The 16,737-nt window shown below is 43.5% G+C and overlaps 1 protein-coding gene across 2 annotated transcripts in view; it reads right to left on the bottom strand.

The window, feature by feature from the left end:
- The window catches only part of ERGIC1 (endoplasmic reticulum-golgi intermediate compartment 1), a 78,272-nt gene that overhangs the window by 44,967 nt on the left and 16,568 nt on the right, over positions 1–16,737 (bottom strand). For both annotated transcript variants that reach the window (XM_083483849.1, XM_083483848.1), the window contains exon 2: positions 10,085–10,146. In XM_083483849.1, coding sequence (XP_083339975.1) covers positions 10,085–10,146 — 62 coding nt within the window. The remainder of the gene's footprint in view (positions 1–10,084; positions 10,147–16,737) is intronic.

Genomic DNA, 16,737 nt, shown 5'->3' with positions numbered 1-16,737 from the left:
AAGGGGCAACTTACCGAATTCTTACTGGTGGTGTTTCTGCATTAACATAGGATAAACCACAGATTTTGCCTACATGTTCTCTTTAGGGAAGGCAAGTCTACATGCATTATTGTTCTCATTAGGTCTTCCTATCGATAAGAACAAAACAAAAACTTTTCGTCGTTGTTGGAGCTCTGCTACCCTAGTTTATGGTATCATAATTTTTTTAAAAAAATGTTTTTAATGCTTTTTGTTGCTGCTGTTGTCTAGAACCACCTGCTGTTACTACCTGCTGGAGTCTTTAGAAGAGCAGCAGAGAAACACTGAAAATGGCACTAAATGAGAGAGAAACAGTTTATCTCCCCCCCCCCCCGCCTGCAGCCCCACACAGGGAAGGGGCAATGTGATTTTAAAGAGGAAAGGAGTCCTTTCCACTTTCTCTCTCACAACTCAAGACACGCCTACTGTCCACATAGTCAGTCTACCAGGCACCCTCCCTGATTAACAATGGCTGGCTGTTGAGCTGCCAGGCACCCAAAGGGAGGAAGGTTGTGGCTGCTCTGGCAGTGAAGGAATGCCCAGGGAAGAAAAGGACAATGAAAATAACTAGTTGCCTTGTCCCTGGCTGGGGAAAAGATGGGTCAAGCAGCCCTCCTCAACCAAGAAGCTTTATTTCACCCATTGTCTCTGCCAGCAACTGCTGTTCTATTTGGCTAATTTATCTCTTCATATTTTTTTAGTTGAGAATCTGTACATCACGCCTTCATCAAAACAATTTCAGGATGGCTTGCAATCCCATGTTTCTCAATTCGATCCTTTTACATGGTTTTGGAGTATTTTATGGATTGTGACTTGCCAATATTTTTATTGATTATAATTTGGTAATTCTTTATTGTAACTGTTAAGTGTAAACTGTTTAATTATTGTTCGCTGAGAGACCACAATTCTCTGGTTTCCGGACAGGTTTTGAAATATTATTGGATATCCCTGCCCATATTGAAGTACTTCACGTTCTTCAAAAGCAGTCTCTAAAAAGCAATAACCTGCCCTGAGGGAGGGAAGCCGCAAGTGTTAAGGGTGTAACTAAAAGGGGCAGGGTTGGTATTTACTGATGAATTAAAGCAAACATTCTCTACATTCTGACTCCATGCTGAATCACCACGGAAAAAGCAGGCAAGAAATGCCACAAAACGATAGACTAATAGTATTGGGAGGAGGGCTTAAGGAGAGGGTGACCCTATTTGTTTGTTCTTCAGTCACGATGACAGGGCATTCCACCATTCAGCCAACCCCCATAGGCAGGGCCTCTTTCTCTAAACTTTGCTCTGTGTATCATCACAGTGCTGTTAGCTTGGCAATGACAGGACAAATCTGGAAAAAAATAATGGACACAGCCATTTGTCCAAATGAACTATGCCAGGTTTACTTCTAATGATGCCTGCCAAGAAGAAATCTCTCTTACAGAGCTACGGGACAATAAAGAAACTTTCTCCTGCAATATATAGATGTTTACTATGATACATATTTCAATTTCTATATTTATCTTAAGTTATTGACAGTTTTAACTGAATTTGGATTATTTATAAATGATGTTATAGAAACCACAGTAAATGGGCAATGTCTTATAATTAGGTCCTATTTGTAGACTTTAAAAATTGTGCAGATGACATATATGTGATTTTGTAATTTACACTTAAATTAAAAATATTTTAAAACATCTTTATTAGATGTATATACGGCAAATATTTAAATATGTATTGAAACCACATGCACAATGATACCAACCAAGAGAAGGGGATTAAAGCACCTCTAAAGATACAGGTGATTAAAGTCACCTCCGGTCCGTTTGTCACCTGTGCACAGTTCAGGAATTAAAGATCTGCGTCTAAAGCAAATTCTGATCTTGGGCTCTCAAGACTCATGAAGGGAGCTGAATGGTTAAAGCAGTGTCTCTAAGAACTATGTCCAATCCTGTCCTGCTGCCATTTGACTTTCTCACAGCAGGGCTCATGCTGGTCACCTCTGCTTGGAAGACTGAAGGAGGACAGAGAGGGAGAGATGGTTGCAGAAAAAGTAAGCACTTTGGCTAACTGTTCTCCCCTCCACCCTTTGTGTTGTCCCTCAGTTCATGTTCATTCTGCTGGGCCTGCAGCCAGAGAAAGAGAAAGCATACCAGCACAACCCCTGGGTGAGTCATGTGTCAGTGGAGGAAGGTGGCTTAGAGGGGGAAACACCATCTAAATCAATCCACTCCCCCATCCAGTCTTTCCTCCAGGGTTGGTTTCAGGTTAGAAGAACATGGTCATCAAAGAGCCATCTAGCCATGTAATCTGCTTTGCGTCAGCAACCAACCCGATGGCTCTGGAAAATTTACAAGAACATGAAGGTAGAGGCTTCTTCTGTTGTTTATTCCCAGCACCTAGCATTCAGAGATAGAAAAATGGAAGCTCCAATCTGTCACAGTTAGTAGCCATGCTGAATAGACCAACTCCCTATGAATTCAATAGGCCTTCCTGGATGCCTGCGGTGTCTCCTCTCTCATTCCTTCCTCCACTGAAATTAGGTTTGAAGTAAGTATTCTGTTGTAGTCAATAGAAGAGGTTGAGGTATGTGCTTGTTTGTGGTACAGTGGTACCCCGCAAGACGAACGCCTCGCGAGACGAAAAACTCGCAAAACGAAAGGTTTTTTCGTTTTCGAGTTGCCTCGCAAGACGAATTTCCCTATGGGTTTGCTTCGCAAAACGAAGCTTGCCCCGGGGACAGCGGATCTTCTCTTTGAAGCAAGGGGCCGCGGGGAGATAGCGATCTCCCTGCAGCCCCTTGCTGCAAAAGACCGGGGGAAGCGGGGAAGCGAAGCGCTTCGCTTCCCGCTTCCCCCGCACCTCTTCTAAAGCAAGGGGCTGGGGGGAGATAGCGATCTCCCCGCAGCCCCTTGCAGCAAAAGATGTCGGGGGAAGCGGGAAGCGAAGCGCTTCGCTTCCCCGCTTCCCCCGACGTCTTTTGCTGCAAGGGGCTGGGGGGAGATCGCTATCTCCCCCCAGCCCCTTGCTTTAGAAGAGGTGCGGGGGAAGCGGGAAGCGAAGCGCTTCGCTTCCCGCTTCCCCCGACATCTTTTGCTGCAAGCGGCTGAAGGGAGATCGCTTCTCCCGGTGCTCCGAAGCCGGGCGGGGGGCATGGGACACCTCCCGCCGCAGCGGGGACACCTTTTGAAGGCAGGCGGGGGGGGGCAAAGACTTTGGCCCCCCGCCCGCCTTCAGAAGAGGTCCAGGACCTCTTCTGAAGGCTGGCGGGGGGCCAAAGTCTTTGTCCCCCCTGCCTGCCTTCCCAGGGGCTTTTAAATCGCCCCGGACAGCGGAGAAGTCCTCCGCTGTCCGGGGCGATTTTAAAATGCCGCCCGCCAGCATTTTAAGATCGCCCCGCACAGCGGAGAAGTCCTCCGCTGTTCCGGGGTTTTTTAAAATGCTGGGGGTGGGAAGAAAAGCCCTTGTCCCCCCCCCCCCAGCCTTCAGACGAGGTCCGGGGACAGACTGTCCCCGGACCTGGTCTGAAGTCAGTTTCCCTAGGAACACATTAATTGATTTTCAATGCATTCCTATGGGAAACCGTGCATCGCAAGACGAAAAAACCGCAAGACGAAGAGAATTGCGGAACGAATTAATTTCGTCTTGCGAGGCACCACTGTACATGCAGCCCCCAGGAAAGTTTCTCCAAATGTGACCAGAGACTCAAAAAGGCTGGCAATTCCTATTTTGGGATGACTTCCACGACTATACAAGCCTAAAAACCAGAGTTACTTCTGGCAGTTTCAAATAAATATGCATTGGAAGTCAAATTTCTTTTCTTTTTTCTTTTTAAATCTTCAGTGTTTACAAACTGCCCAATAACAAAGGTTCTCAGGGTGGTTTTACATGGGAAGAAAAATGAAGCCATAAAATATGAAAATGCAATAAGGAAAAATAATCCAACATACAATAAAACTAGCAACAGAGAATGATCTTTACACAACAGATCCAAAGAGCACTAAAAATATTTAAGAACAAAAATCCTGGGGGAAAGAAAAAGGCCACAAAGTACGACAGGCCATGAAATTGTGTTGCTTGGCACCTGTTTTGTTGCTGTTTCTTAACCATACATATCAAGGATTAGGGGCATGATCCAAATCTCCCCTTCTTAGATATACCAAAAGGGCATGTCTGTGAGGGATAGGAAAAGTAGCTGGGGATGGAGGCGGGGGGGGGGGGGAATCCTGCCCAGGAAGGTTCCTTTCCCTCAACTCCAATTCATCCCAGAGTTTACAGTCATACACAACTCCCTATAAGGCTGATCAACACAGCTGGTCTCAGACAAGAAAAAGGGGTAAATGCCCTGCATTGACCATTCCCTTTCATTTTCTGCATTCTATCATGGCTTTTGCCTGCTCTTTGGAAGTAAAGTCATTGAATCTGGATTACGTCCATAGTTTATGGTTGATGCGCTCTAATAGTGTTTTAAAATAATAATTTAAAGTATTTCATTAAAAGATTCCAGGGCAGTGTACAAAAGTACAAATAAAAACTAATTCGGTCATAATATATAATTACTTTTTAAATAAATAAAAAATCAGCAAAAGATGAAAGCAAATAAAATGCTTCAAAACAAAAGGGCAAAAACAGACAAAAATAATCTAAAAGCAACAGTCTTTTTACATTACTCCTGACATTGTTCATCTGCTTTTAGTTTATTGCATTACTTTCACTTGATTTCTTTCTGAGGCTTGATCTGTAGACGTACATCAGAATGCACATCCAGCTGGGGCGGAGGTGGTGGGGGAAGCAGCCACCATCTCAAGCCAATGTCTATGCTGTGCGGGGCTCATGGAAGTTGTAGCCCAAATCTGGAGGACCCCAGGTTGAAGAAGACTGCCTGGGAGGATGCTTTCTTCCATGAACAGAATCCAGAGTTCTGGCAGCTCTTACTTTCTGCTTTCTCTGACCTGTCAATCCTCTGTTCACTGCCTGGAGCTCTAGGGCAAGTTTTCATGCAATGGCCAAACAACGCCCCTCTATCAGATTTTGCCCCTTTCCCCATTCCTGTAATGTAGCCTTTTTGATCATCACCCTCGTCTCTTACTTTTTGTTATGCCAAAACACACCACAAAACTCCAAAGAAACAAGAAAGGATGTTGTCAATAATTCTTTCAAGTCACATAGCAAATACATTTAGAGTCGCCTTCCCCAGAATCTGGAATTACACAGAAGGCAAATGCGTAGCCTCAGGAATTGAGTGTCTGAGGGGGAAATCTCTCATTGCTCCTCAAATTATTGCAAGGGAAAGAATTTACTATCAAGGGCCTTTAAAAGGAGCCTACTGATGTGTGATCAATGTACAATAGTTATTACAGCTGGAGAAAGGCCATGCCCATAACTTTTGAACTTGTAGTAGTAGGTAGAAAGAGAAAGGAGGACACAATGAGTGTAGGAGATACAAATTAAGGGGCCCTCAAAATAGAGAGATTTAAGAGGAAGAAAAAAGCCAGTTTTATAGTGGCCAACCCACAGTAAAGACACACAAAGCAGGAACAAAAAGGCATAGGGTGACATTCTCCCTAAGACTTCAACTGTATACTGAACTGAATAAAGGGGTTTGTTTTAGGCTGGTTAAAAGCGGAAAAAGCTGTGTTCAAAGCAGCCCAAACTGGTTCATCAGGCTCCTTCTAACTGCCAAAGACCAGAAAGTTCAGATCTCTGATAGGGATGCAAGCCCTCAGGCACAGCAAAGCATGACATGATATAAATGACACAGTCTCTCAAATAAAAGCTAAGCTAGCACCAAAGGACAGAATCTGTTGAAAGCCATACTATTCTCCCCACTTAATGAATGCTCTTCTTGCACATCTATCTGTTATTCCTCTTCTATATTAAATTCCATCTAAGTCTCTTTTTCCTCACAGTCTAACACCAATGTGTATCACAGTGCTCGCCCCGCCCAATTTTCACTTCCCAAAGCCATCTTCCAGCTTTTTCCACCTTCATCTTCACAATATCTCATATTCGGTGGAGGTGGGTGGGGAGAAACTTTTATAATTTTTCTTTTGGCTAGAAGTCATGTTTCCCTTTAAGGAACTAAATGTATCAATGTGCTTGACCACATGCCCCATTCACAGTGTGGTGGGGCGTCATCTGTACAGTAAAATGAACACATAGGGAAAAGGGATGCAGGGCAAAAATCTCTTTAAAACAACGGAGCACAGCAAAGTGAAGGGGAGGGAGGAAACAGGGTTTTGCTTCCCCTTCCCAGTGTGCCCTTCTTCATGCAAAGACCATACTTCATGTTGGACCATACAACTCTAATCATCCCTGACCACTGGCCTTGATGGCTTGGGCTGATGGGAACTGTAGTCTAAAACGTCTAGAGGGAATCAGGTTGATGAAGGCTGATGTAAAGAATAAATTCACTTCCCACACTTTACATGGGGCAGACATATGGATAAAATTCTAAATAAAATAAATAACGTATTCCATCACTAATACCAGAGTAAAATTATATTGACTTAAAAAACTTTTTAAATGACTTAGTTGCATTAAACCTAACTTGGAGACATATGATAGATAGATATTGCTGAATGTCAGTTCTACAATAAATCAGCTTTATTAGCTGCCACAAGTCCAAAAGGGACAGAGGAGGAAAATCCCATGTTTTTAAAGAGCCATAATTACTGCAAATTTATTTGGGTAATTGATAGTTGAGGGCATTTCCTCTTTTTAAGAACACAGACCACTTAAGAGGCAGCATACCTGCACTTTGTGAAGACAAATCCTCCAAAAGGGGGGGGGGGGATTCCTCATATACATGAACATTTGTTCCTTCTAGTACAGAGCAATAGCTCTAGGAATGGGACATGAGTTCAGATACAGCAGGCAAATAAAACACATACAAAATGAGAGAACGACTGCACAGCTCCCTTTAGTTGGCTGTTTTGCAGATACAAGCGTTATCTACTTCTTTGTGACTGAACGTGCAGTTCCCCCAGCTATGCAACTGCACCATGCTCAGGCACAGGGGCTTAAAAAGCTAGAGGCAGATTATATGCAGATAATCACTTCATTGCAACACTTCATTCTACTGCAGGAACAGGCATGCTGCTGTACTCCTACAAGGATTGCAAGGACCAATTCAGGCTGGCTGAACTGAAATCTGCCTACACAACACTTTATCACAATGTATCACACCCCAGAGATTAGTACACATCATCATCACTGGTGATCCTAAAGGCATTAATGCTTGTTTAGCAGCTTTTCGTACACAAGAAATGGTTTTGTAACGTGGAAAAGTGGCTTTAAAACCACTAAACTTCAAGTGCCTCTAGGCCCAAAGGACAAAGGCAGTTATTCTTCCTACATACAATTCAGAAGAATCAAGAAGGAATTCTGAGCTACTGCTGGACTCGACATAAAGGGGAATGTTTTCATTGAGAGATATATGCTCATCCCAGAAAAAGTGGGAAAACTTAAGGGCTGTGAGTAGGCCGTTTGTCTGGGCAACCAAGTCTGCAAGGGGTGGTGGCTTACAACATAAATCCAGAGAGATTCTATATGAGTAAATGTTCACTATTGTGGATTAAGAAGCACTGCTGTTTTTTAAGCAGTCACTCTTACTTCCCAGAGAGCCTTTTAGTCTCTGACAAAAAAAAAAGCAAGAGACAAAACAGGGCAGTTTATGTACGATGCAACTGGACCAGGGAAAAGTGTGAGGGGAATTTCTGAGCTGTGTGAACCACTACACTGCTTGCTCGCATTAAATTATAATTTGTTTTAACTACATAAAGGCCATGCTTTATGAACGCTCACTGTGTCAAAATTCACTTACCTGAATGCAACAAATTAGTACCCAATCCTTGCTATATGCACTGGAGATTTCATGAGTAGGAACGCATTAGAAATTTCCCCATAGAAACCAATGGAAATCGTCAATTCATTATGCGAACAAAAATTGTTGACTCGTCATGCAAACGGTCACCTAGTGAATGATTTCCAGGGATTGCATTGTGTTCATAAAGTGGGACCTGTGTGTATAGTTAATTATGATGCTCAAACCAGTGCGCTATAATGATTAATCTCTGGTATTAAACTGTGAGATTGACAGAGCCACTTTCTGAACTGCTTGCTTCTGTCAATATGTCATTTCGTTCATGCCAGTGGGATACTAACTGTCACATGCCAGGGCCCATGTCACTGTATGCTTCATTTCCAAACATGGGCACCTTGGCAGTTACACACTGCCTTGATCTTGAAGGCATTCAGCAGCTGACACATGCAAGTTACTCTACAACAGAAATGGGCTGTTGGTGCAAATGATTCCCTGCTTTGAAAAAATCTTTTAGGAATAGGCTCCCCCCCCCCCAAACCCCATAAAGTAGTACCTACCGTATTTTTCGCCCTATAGGACGCACCGTCCCATAAGGCACACCTAGTTTTTTGGGGGGGAAATAAAGGGGGGGAAATTATTTTCCCCCCCAGGTGCGGGGCTGGGGCGGGGGAGGCCCAAGCTTCCCCCGACCCCAGCCCCCAAACAGGCAGCTCTCTGCAAGCCGTGGGAGCCCAGCGCTGGCTCCCGCTGCTTGCGGAGAGGTCCGCGAAGCCTGGACGCGCTGATCCCAGCGCGCGCAGGCTTCGGCATGCAGGCAACTCTCCGCAAACAGCGGGAGCGCTCCCGCTGCTTGCGGAGAGGTCCGCGAAGCCTGGAGAGCGAGAGGGGCACACCGACCCCTCTCGCTCTTCAGGCTTCAGCGAAAGCCTGCATTCGCCCCATAGGACGCACACACATTTCCCCTTCATTTTTGGAGGGGGAAGAGTGCGTCTTATAGGGCGAAAAATACGGTAAACTACTTGGTATCAGTTGTGAAACTTCAAGTATATTTAGGGCTCTCCAGCAATGCTGATTTATGCCACCTTCTTAATGGACAGTTATACAGTTCCTTCACAGCACCACTGCTGCCAACACTGCAGAAGTCCCCTTTTGGGGTTGGTTTGGTTTGTTGTGGGGGCTGGGTGCAGAAGTAAAATAGGGATCTGTATGCTCCCTTCCTGTCACCTTAATCAGTTTGAAGGGTCTCACCACAACTAGCACTTATCACGTATAACAGTTCTGGAATTTGTCTTCCTAACCATAGAGTAGACACGTTATGTGAAGCAGTAACTCAAGTAATGTTCTTCTCCTAACCCATATGATACATATGAACAGTTGCAGTGTGGTGAAAGCAGCAATCTAAATTTTAGAGGAGGAAAGGGAGCAGACAGTGACATTCTAACGTAAAATGGCCTGTCACCACTAAATATTTGGTAGAACATCTCATCTTCTGTCAAGTGACTCTTCTATGCTATTTCATATTGCTTCCTTAATGATTCAGCATTACTAAGTTCTAGGGATGTGATTCTGTCTGCATCAGCAAGGATATACAGGGCTAATGAACCCAACTAGGGGAGTAAGTAAACTTGGGGTTCACCTACACAGTTAAAGGAAACAGATGTGTAACAGGAAAGCAATAATAGGCATCTAATTACAGGCTTGGCAGGATCAACTCAATGTGTATACTGATACATGCAACATGCTCACTAGCAATGGTGGTGTGAAATTGCATTACTCAGCCAATAATATTTAACCTTGCAAAGAAGGAAGGAGACGAGGTCCCAAGAGAAGAGGGTGTCAGTCCCAAACCATGCAATCTGCTGACAAAGGCTGGGGGGTGGGGGAGGACTCTGACTGTCACTTTCTAGCTATAAACAGCAATATGGCTTTTGTTACACAGCCTTCTACCTTGAGTTTAATTTCCTGGGAGGATCTTAGTTGCTTTCACCCCAGCATCCAAAATACTTTCCAAAAGCCACCCAACATGGCACAATTCAGAAGGGTCTCCCAGGTCTGAGACCAATATACTGCCTGGGCGTCCATGCTGACTCTTCCAGTTATCTTATTGGCCATTCAGTACAAAATCACAGCAAGCTTTTGTGTTACAAACCTGCTGAATTATGGTAATGACCTCTAGAGGGGAAATCATACTGTTTAAATCAAGGAGCAAAAAGGAACCGAGCAGAGATTTGCAAAGGCAAATGCACACACGGATACTTACTAATTGCTCCTGTAAAAGTTGGCTGCGTAAGGTCTTTTGGCACCTTCCTGTAGATGTCAAGCCTGGAAAAACACACATACAAAAATGCTATAAAACAGGTGGAGCATTTCACTATACACAGTCAACAGAGCTGAATGATGCTTAGAATTTTTCCATTAAGTTTTCCAACAACATCATTTCTCATTTTACACCAGAGTGCAAAAAACATCTTTTCACTCAGTTATGTAAGTGAACTAGTTTGCGATTACTACTAGCTAAAGTTTGACGGGAAGGAAACTGAGGGAGGGAGAAGGAGAATTCCTATTCTTTTAACTGTGTCTCACTCTCAACCCTGACTAACCGGAGGAGAGAGACCTGACAATCAATCCCTTTTCCAAGACAGCTCTGGTCTATAGACTGTGTAATAATCTACCACCACCCACCCAGGCAACCCCTATGAAATGTAAGTGTAGCTCTTTGGTTGCTTCCAGGAAGAATTTCAAGCTGAAATGGTAATCAGTGGAAGCTATTAGCCTCTACTGTTTTAAATGGGTCTTGTATATTTTCTTGTTCTGCTGTTTTTAGCAGTATTTTATCCATTGAAAGCCACAGAAATTGATCTATAAACATTGTAACAGTATGGCAGTAGAATGGACAGCTGGAGATAGCTTACTCAATTCATGTTGGTTCCAAACACAAGATCCCATTTTTAGGTATCAGAAGAGAGCCCTGCATCTGAAAGCACTTCGGTGTGAAGAGTTTAATCAGACTGGAAAAAAGAATCATTTTCAGCCTTCTAGCACGACACAATTGTATGCGTGTGTGGTTCCTTACAAACAGATCACACACACACCAGAGAGACACGAGGACTTTACCACCTCAACAAAGCCTGTAGCATCTGACATTTTCAGAGCTATACATATTTTACAGCCTGATTCATCTTTCCCCTCATTTATAATATTCCTGAACAAAATGGCCCATTTATGGACCCGCAGCTTCCCTGGGAACATCTGGAAAGCACTGTTTACATTCTTTCCACACAGACCACAGCAACAGCAGCATATGATAAAGAGCCCCATAGCAGCTCATGACATCATGGCCTCACAGGCAGAGGAAATAGCTAAACTTCCTGCTCACAGCCCATTAAAACCTCAGCACTGGCGTCGTCTCACTGAAATGACAATAATGCCTTGGCAAACTTGGCAAGGAAGCCAGGAGGAGAAAGAGAGGGGCTTTGGCGTGTAACTAAATAATTGGAAACAGGAAATAGCTCCAGGCTGAAGGCTGTAAAAATAACACTATGTGGATACTATAAAAGGAAGTGTGTTCTTGGAGGGAGAGACAGCCCACTGCAAGATTTTAAAATGTGTTGTCAACATTTCGGGGTTGGGGTGGTTTAATGAGAAGGATGATGTCTTCTCTGAAAATAAGGAAGTTTCTTCTCAGAACTTTTTATTTAAATTGTCTTAAATGACTATCATCTGTAGAATGTCACTGGCAGGGCAGTGGAGGGGAAAACAGATTTAAGGGGGTAAAGACATTATGTTACATGTATTAAGAGAATTCATATATTTATAAAGGATTTTTTTTAAAAAAGTAATTAAGTTGACCAGTGGTCTATCTACTTATCTCCACAAGATGCTTGCCAGTCAAGACGCTACTGTACTATTTGGGGCCTACATGGCAAATGTGGCAAGCTAGAAACACCTGCCAGCTATATAGCAATATATTTCTCCTTTTCTTTCACCCTTTTCAGTACAACTGTATTATAAACAGCAGTGTTACCATTTGACATTATTTGTCCTGGGGAAAGTGCTCTTCAATTTCCTCTGCATATGACCCCAGGGAGCACCTAAAACCCATTAGAACAGGAGTGTCTAACCTCTGGCCATCCAGATGCTGTTGAACTCCAAATCCCATAGTCCTGCTAGTCAGCCATGTTGTTTGTGCTGGAAGCTCACCACTTGGGAGGAAAACCAGCATTGATATTGAGAAAGAACTGACACCTTGCGGAGGGGCGAATCTGTGACACTCATGGTCAGAGCTGAGAATCAAACTTTTCTAAGACTAATACCCTCATCACTATTCTAACCTAGTGCAACTCTCAAACTTTGCACCAAGGAATACCCATCTGCCACAAAGAAATAAATTCGTGAAATAATTTTGCTGGATGCTATGAACTCAAAGCAGCCATTCACAGCGGACAGTGCCTGCTGGGAGTCTGCATGACTCATTGCTCTGGCCTTGCCTCCTTCTAATTAGCCGCCACAGAGACCAGGCAACTCTACTGAGTCCCACTATCTGCCTGATCACATCAGATCATGACAGAACTCCTCAACGGAGGCTGCTTTATGCAATGCTGCATGCGTTACTGCTCTGGCTCTGCCACCTTCCAATCAGAAAAAAAATGCCCAGGGCAGAAACAAAGGCAATTGATTCCTCTGAAATCAAGTATATCTTAATCTTAAAATCTACCCTTGGCAGGTGCAACAAAAGGTGGCATTGTTGAAAGCTTCTATTCATGGTTCCAGCCAGCCAGATATGCCCTTTTTCCAGGATACGCCATTCCCTTCTGATTTGACCAGTTTTTAGTTCCCTCACCCCTCCCAACAGTCATCCTACTGTGTCCACTGTTTTTATCTTTTATGGGTCCTCCCCCCCCCCCATCTACAGATTCTTTTTGTACTTCTGCAAACCTTGGGGTCAGGTCTGTGCTTGGGCTGCTAGCAAACACCTAGGCTTGCTAAATCTGGTAGAATGCTGCAGTGCGATCAGCAACATGCCTCTCAAAGATGTACATGGCCACCACCTCTTAAGGAAAGTGATGAACAACCCGATCCCTAGGGCATACCTCCACCACAGAGGTAGGAGAGCAACAGAGGCAAGGGTAGCAGCTTTCAGAAATGAAAGGGGCGCGGGTTTGTGCGTATGCCACACAGTCGAAGCATTCTGAGCACAGCCTGCCACATAATTGCCTCTCAGGGTCGTTTTTCTCTCCATACACAAGTGAATCATTCTGGTGGTGAGTCACTGAAGAGAAATGAAATTCCTTAGCCACCTACACTCCACAAGTTCTCAAACAAAGCTGAGGTGTGTGTTCAGGGGGGTGGACAGGGATGGAGATGGGGGAAAAATTAACAGATAAATTTACAAAAATGTGCAGTTGTTCACTGAACTACGGGAGAGGAAAAGTTTTCACTGTGGTATATTCAGTCTATTAGTTTGAACCACAGGTTTCCTCTACCCACAACCTCAATCACACTGTGTTATATTGCACAAAGCACTCTAGAACTGAGAGGCACTTCAGGTATAGGCAAAATATTGTTAAACACAGAAACCAAACAGATGAAAAAAGTGAACAAAGAACAAGTTGAATCCACAGCTATTATTTTTTAAACAACCAGGGATAAGAACTGGATGTTTGGATTTGTTCTTTTGTTATTCTTTTTGCATGGAGTGGATGGGCATTGGAAGAAAGCCCCCATTTGTAACAAAGAAGCCTTTCTTCCAGTGCAGATAGCAGGTGCAGAGGCCCAGATCCAGATCAGAATCACAGCAAGAAGCAAATGGTTAACACCCCCCTACTCCCCAGAGTCCTGATATGGTTCATGAGCCTCCCAAGTCTGCTACGTAATTTTTAAAGCTATCTAAACAATGAATGGCACCTCATCTAGTTTGGGCCTTACAGTATGTAAGAGATGGAATATACAGTCAGAGCAAGGCATATTTCCTCTTCCACAACTGTCCAAGCTAAGGATAAAAATTTCAGGTGTAAATTAGCTGACACCCATTTACAACATGCCCACTTAGGGCTAGTTCTCACATGCAACAGATTGAGGAGTGTGGCTGCCCCTGTTCTGTGAAACAACATTCCTGCCAAGATATGATGGAAGCCCACTATCTGTCATTTCCAGAAATGGCTGAAGGTATTTTTGTTCAGACAGGCTTTGCCAGCTGGATAAATGGATCTCATGCCCACTTGTCAGGGTTGTAGACTTGTTTTAAATGTGTCTTTTAACTGTTTTTAATCACTTTATATGTAGCTAACCTTCAGACAGTGGTTTAGGAAGTAAATAATAAAATTGATGATGATAATAATAATGATGATGATGATGATGGGCAAGCATGACACTATGAGAGAACGAAGCAGAACTTTATTTAAGTGAACAACATCAAGTCTGAAACTAATTCAAAACATTCTGTTCAGGAAATCTACAGTATTCAAATTTGGGGGCAAATACACTGAACCGGTTCTTTACAGGAACCACTGAATGGAACCAGAAGAGAAATACCAATGCTTATGCATTTGAAGGTCATTGCAATCCAATCCAACAAGAATTTTTCAATCCTAGCCTCCAGCCTCAAATATACATTGGCACCTTGGTTTGCATACATCTTGGTTTGCATACACTTTCATTTACAAACACGTCAAACCAGGAAGTGCGTGTCCCGGTTTGGAACATTTTTTTGAATTACAACCCATATTTTTTAGATTACGAACAAAAAAATTTTGGAGGCTCCATTGGCAAAAGCGCGCCTTGGGTTAAAGCTTGTTTTGGTTTACAAATGGACCTCCGGAACGGATTATGGTTATAAACCAAGGTACCACTGTACTGGCTAAAAGAGGGATTGCCCCGCTCCCCGCCTTCTGGAAATTCCTATTACTTAAAGATATTTCATTCACAGGGAGCTAAGAAGTAGGGAAATAGGACTGCTACATTTTCTGAAAAGGCTCACAAAAAGACTACATTTTTTCCACACTGCAAATCCAGTTATGTACCTAGAAAGCAAAATACCGGTGCCCAACATTCTGGGTGTCAATGCATAGTTTAAACTACATACTCCAGAATGCCCAGTAAAGCCACACTAGGAGATTGTTTCGGCCAAATGATGCATTTCTTGCCAGCACTGGGGTGGGGTGTGTGGGGAGGAGGGAGGATATGCACAGACCAGCGGCGTAGCGTGGGCTGTCAGCACCCGGGGCAAGGCAAGTAATTTGCGCCCCCTAACCTGTGGATTTGCGCCCCCTAACCCGTGGATTTGCGCCCCCTAACCCTAACCCGCAGATGTTGCGCCCGGTGCGGCCGGGCCCCCCTGCACCCCCCACGCTACGCCACTGGCACAGACAAGGGGCATACATTGGTCAACAAGACATATGAACTGGTTCAATTTAGGCCCATGTCCACATGACAAATGGAGCTATGTTAACGACAACTGGGTTAAAAAAACAGCTGCCCGGGACAACACTAAATGTGTGTGTAATCTCATCTCACAGAAGATTACACTACATGATGCCTGAAAGAAGACTGATTTTTAATTTAAAGACACTTAATTAAAATATACCACACACAATTAAAGATATTCAATTGAATGAGCAGGAGTCAACAAGACCCCCAACTCTCTGCATCACATTTTGGGGGTATGCAGGGGGCTGCAAGGGGAGGAAAAGAAGGCCGACATGGTTGAATGTCACTCTGAAAATTGTTTTTTTGTTTTGTTTTGTTTAAAAATCTGACAAGTGTTGACAAACGAAATAATTTGAGTTTAACACTGCTTGGTGAATAGTCAATACAACTATTATACATCGTTATTATACATACCTTTATCCTTTAACATAATCACAACTACCTGAATTTATTGCATTTCACTTTGCCTCTGACCTCACAGCTAACATATTTATTTCCCAGCACCAGGGACAGGAAAGCTGTGACTCTCCAGACTATTACTGCCGTCATCCTGGACCGTGGGCCATGCTGGCTAGGGCTGATGGGAGTTGGGAGCCCCAGAGATTCTCCACCCCATCCATCTGATAACATTCCACATATCTGATGAAGTGGCTCTAATCCACAAAAACGTCACAAGACTTTTATGATGCACTGTTATTAATGCTAAATTCTCTCATCCTTCAGCAAATTATGTCTGTCTCTCTCTCTCTCTCTCTCTCTCTCTCTCTCTCTCTCTCTCTCTCTTTCACACACACACACACACACACACACACACACACACACACCTCGTTACAGAAGAAAATACAACTTTGCCAACTCCTGAATAAAAAATAGGAACTGAGTCACTCAGTTATTGGCTCTGCGGATACCTTTCTGCAGTGCACCTGCTCTCAACATAATGCAGTGTGGGTTGATATGGAGGAGGTTTGATATGGGTGAATGGGTGAATGGCCCTGCATTGTGCCATATGTTTGGGGGGGCTGCCTATTGAACATTGTCAATTCTGAGCCTCTGGTTCTATTAAAAGATCCTTTCAAACACAGTAAATTATGCCCTTCAGTGATTTTTAGCTTATTAAGCAAGCTAAAACTGAAGCCAAGCATTCATTTTTCACACTATATAAGGCCAGCCAGTTGAAGAGACTGGAAAATGAAGTTAAAATAGCAAGATGCATAAAAGGGGCATTCTCTGTAGCCGTATGATGGTATAGGAATAGGAAGGACTGGATATAGAGAGCTTCTTGTTGCTATTTTTTAAATAGCAGTTCCTAAAAGGCTATTCTACTACAGTCCAAAATAAATAAATAAACTTTTGACCTTTCAGCCTCATTATCTATACTAGCTCACCATGTAACAATGCTTTTGGAAAGGGTATTGGGAGGTACCTGCAAACTTCCTTCCTCCAATGTCAATATCTTTAGTTATGAAAACTAATGAAAGTTCTCAAGAT

The sequence above is a fragment of the Podarcis liolepis genome, assembly GCF_965112155.1.
Source record: "Podarcis liolepis genome assembly, chromosome: 2".
NCBI lineage: Eukaryota > Metazoa > Chordata > Lepidosauria > Squamata > Lacertidae > Podarcis > Podarcis liolepis.
The sequence above is the reverse complement of the archived record's forward strand: the minus strand, read 5'-3'. Positions and strand labels throughout refer to the sequence as shown.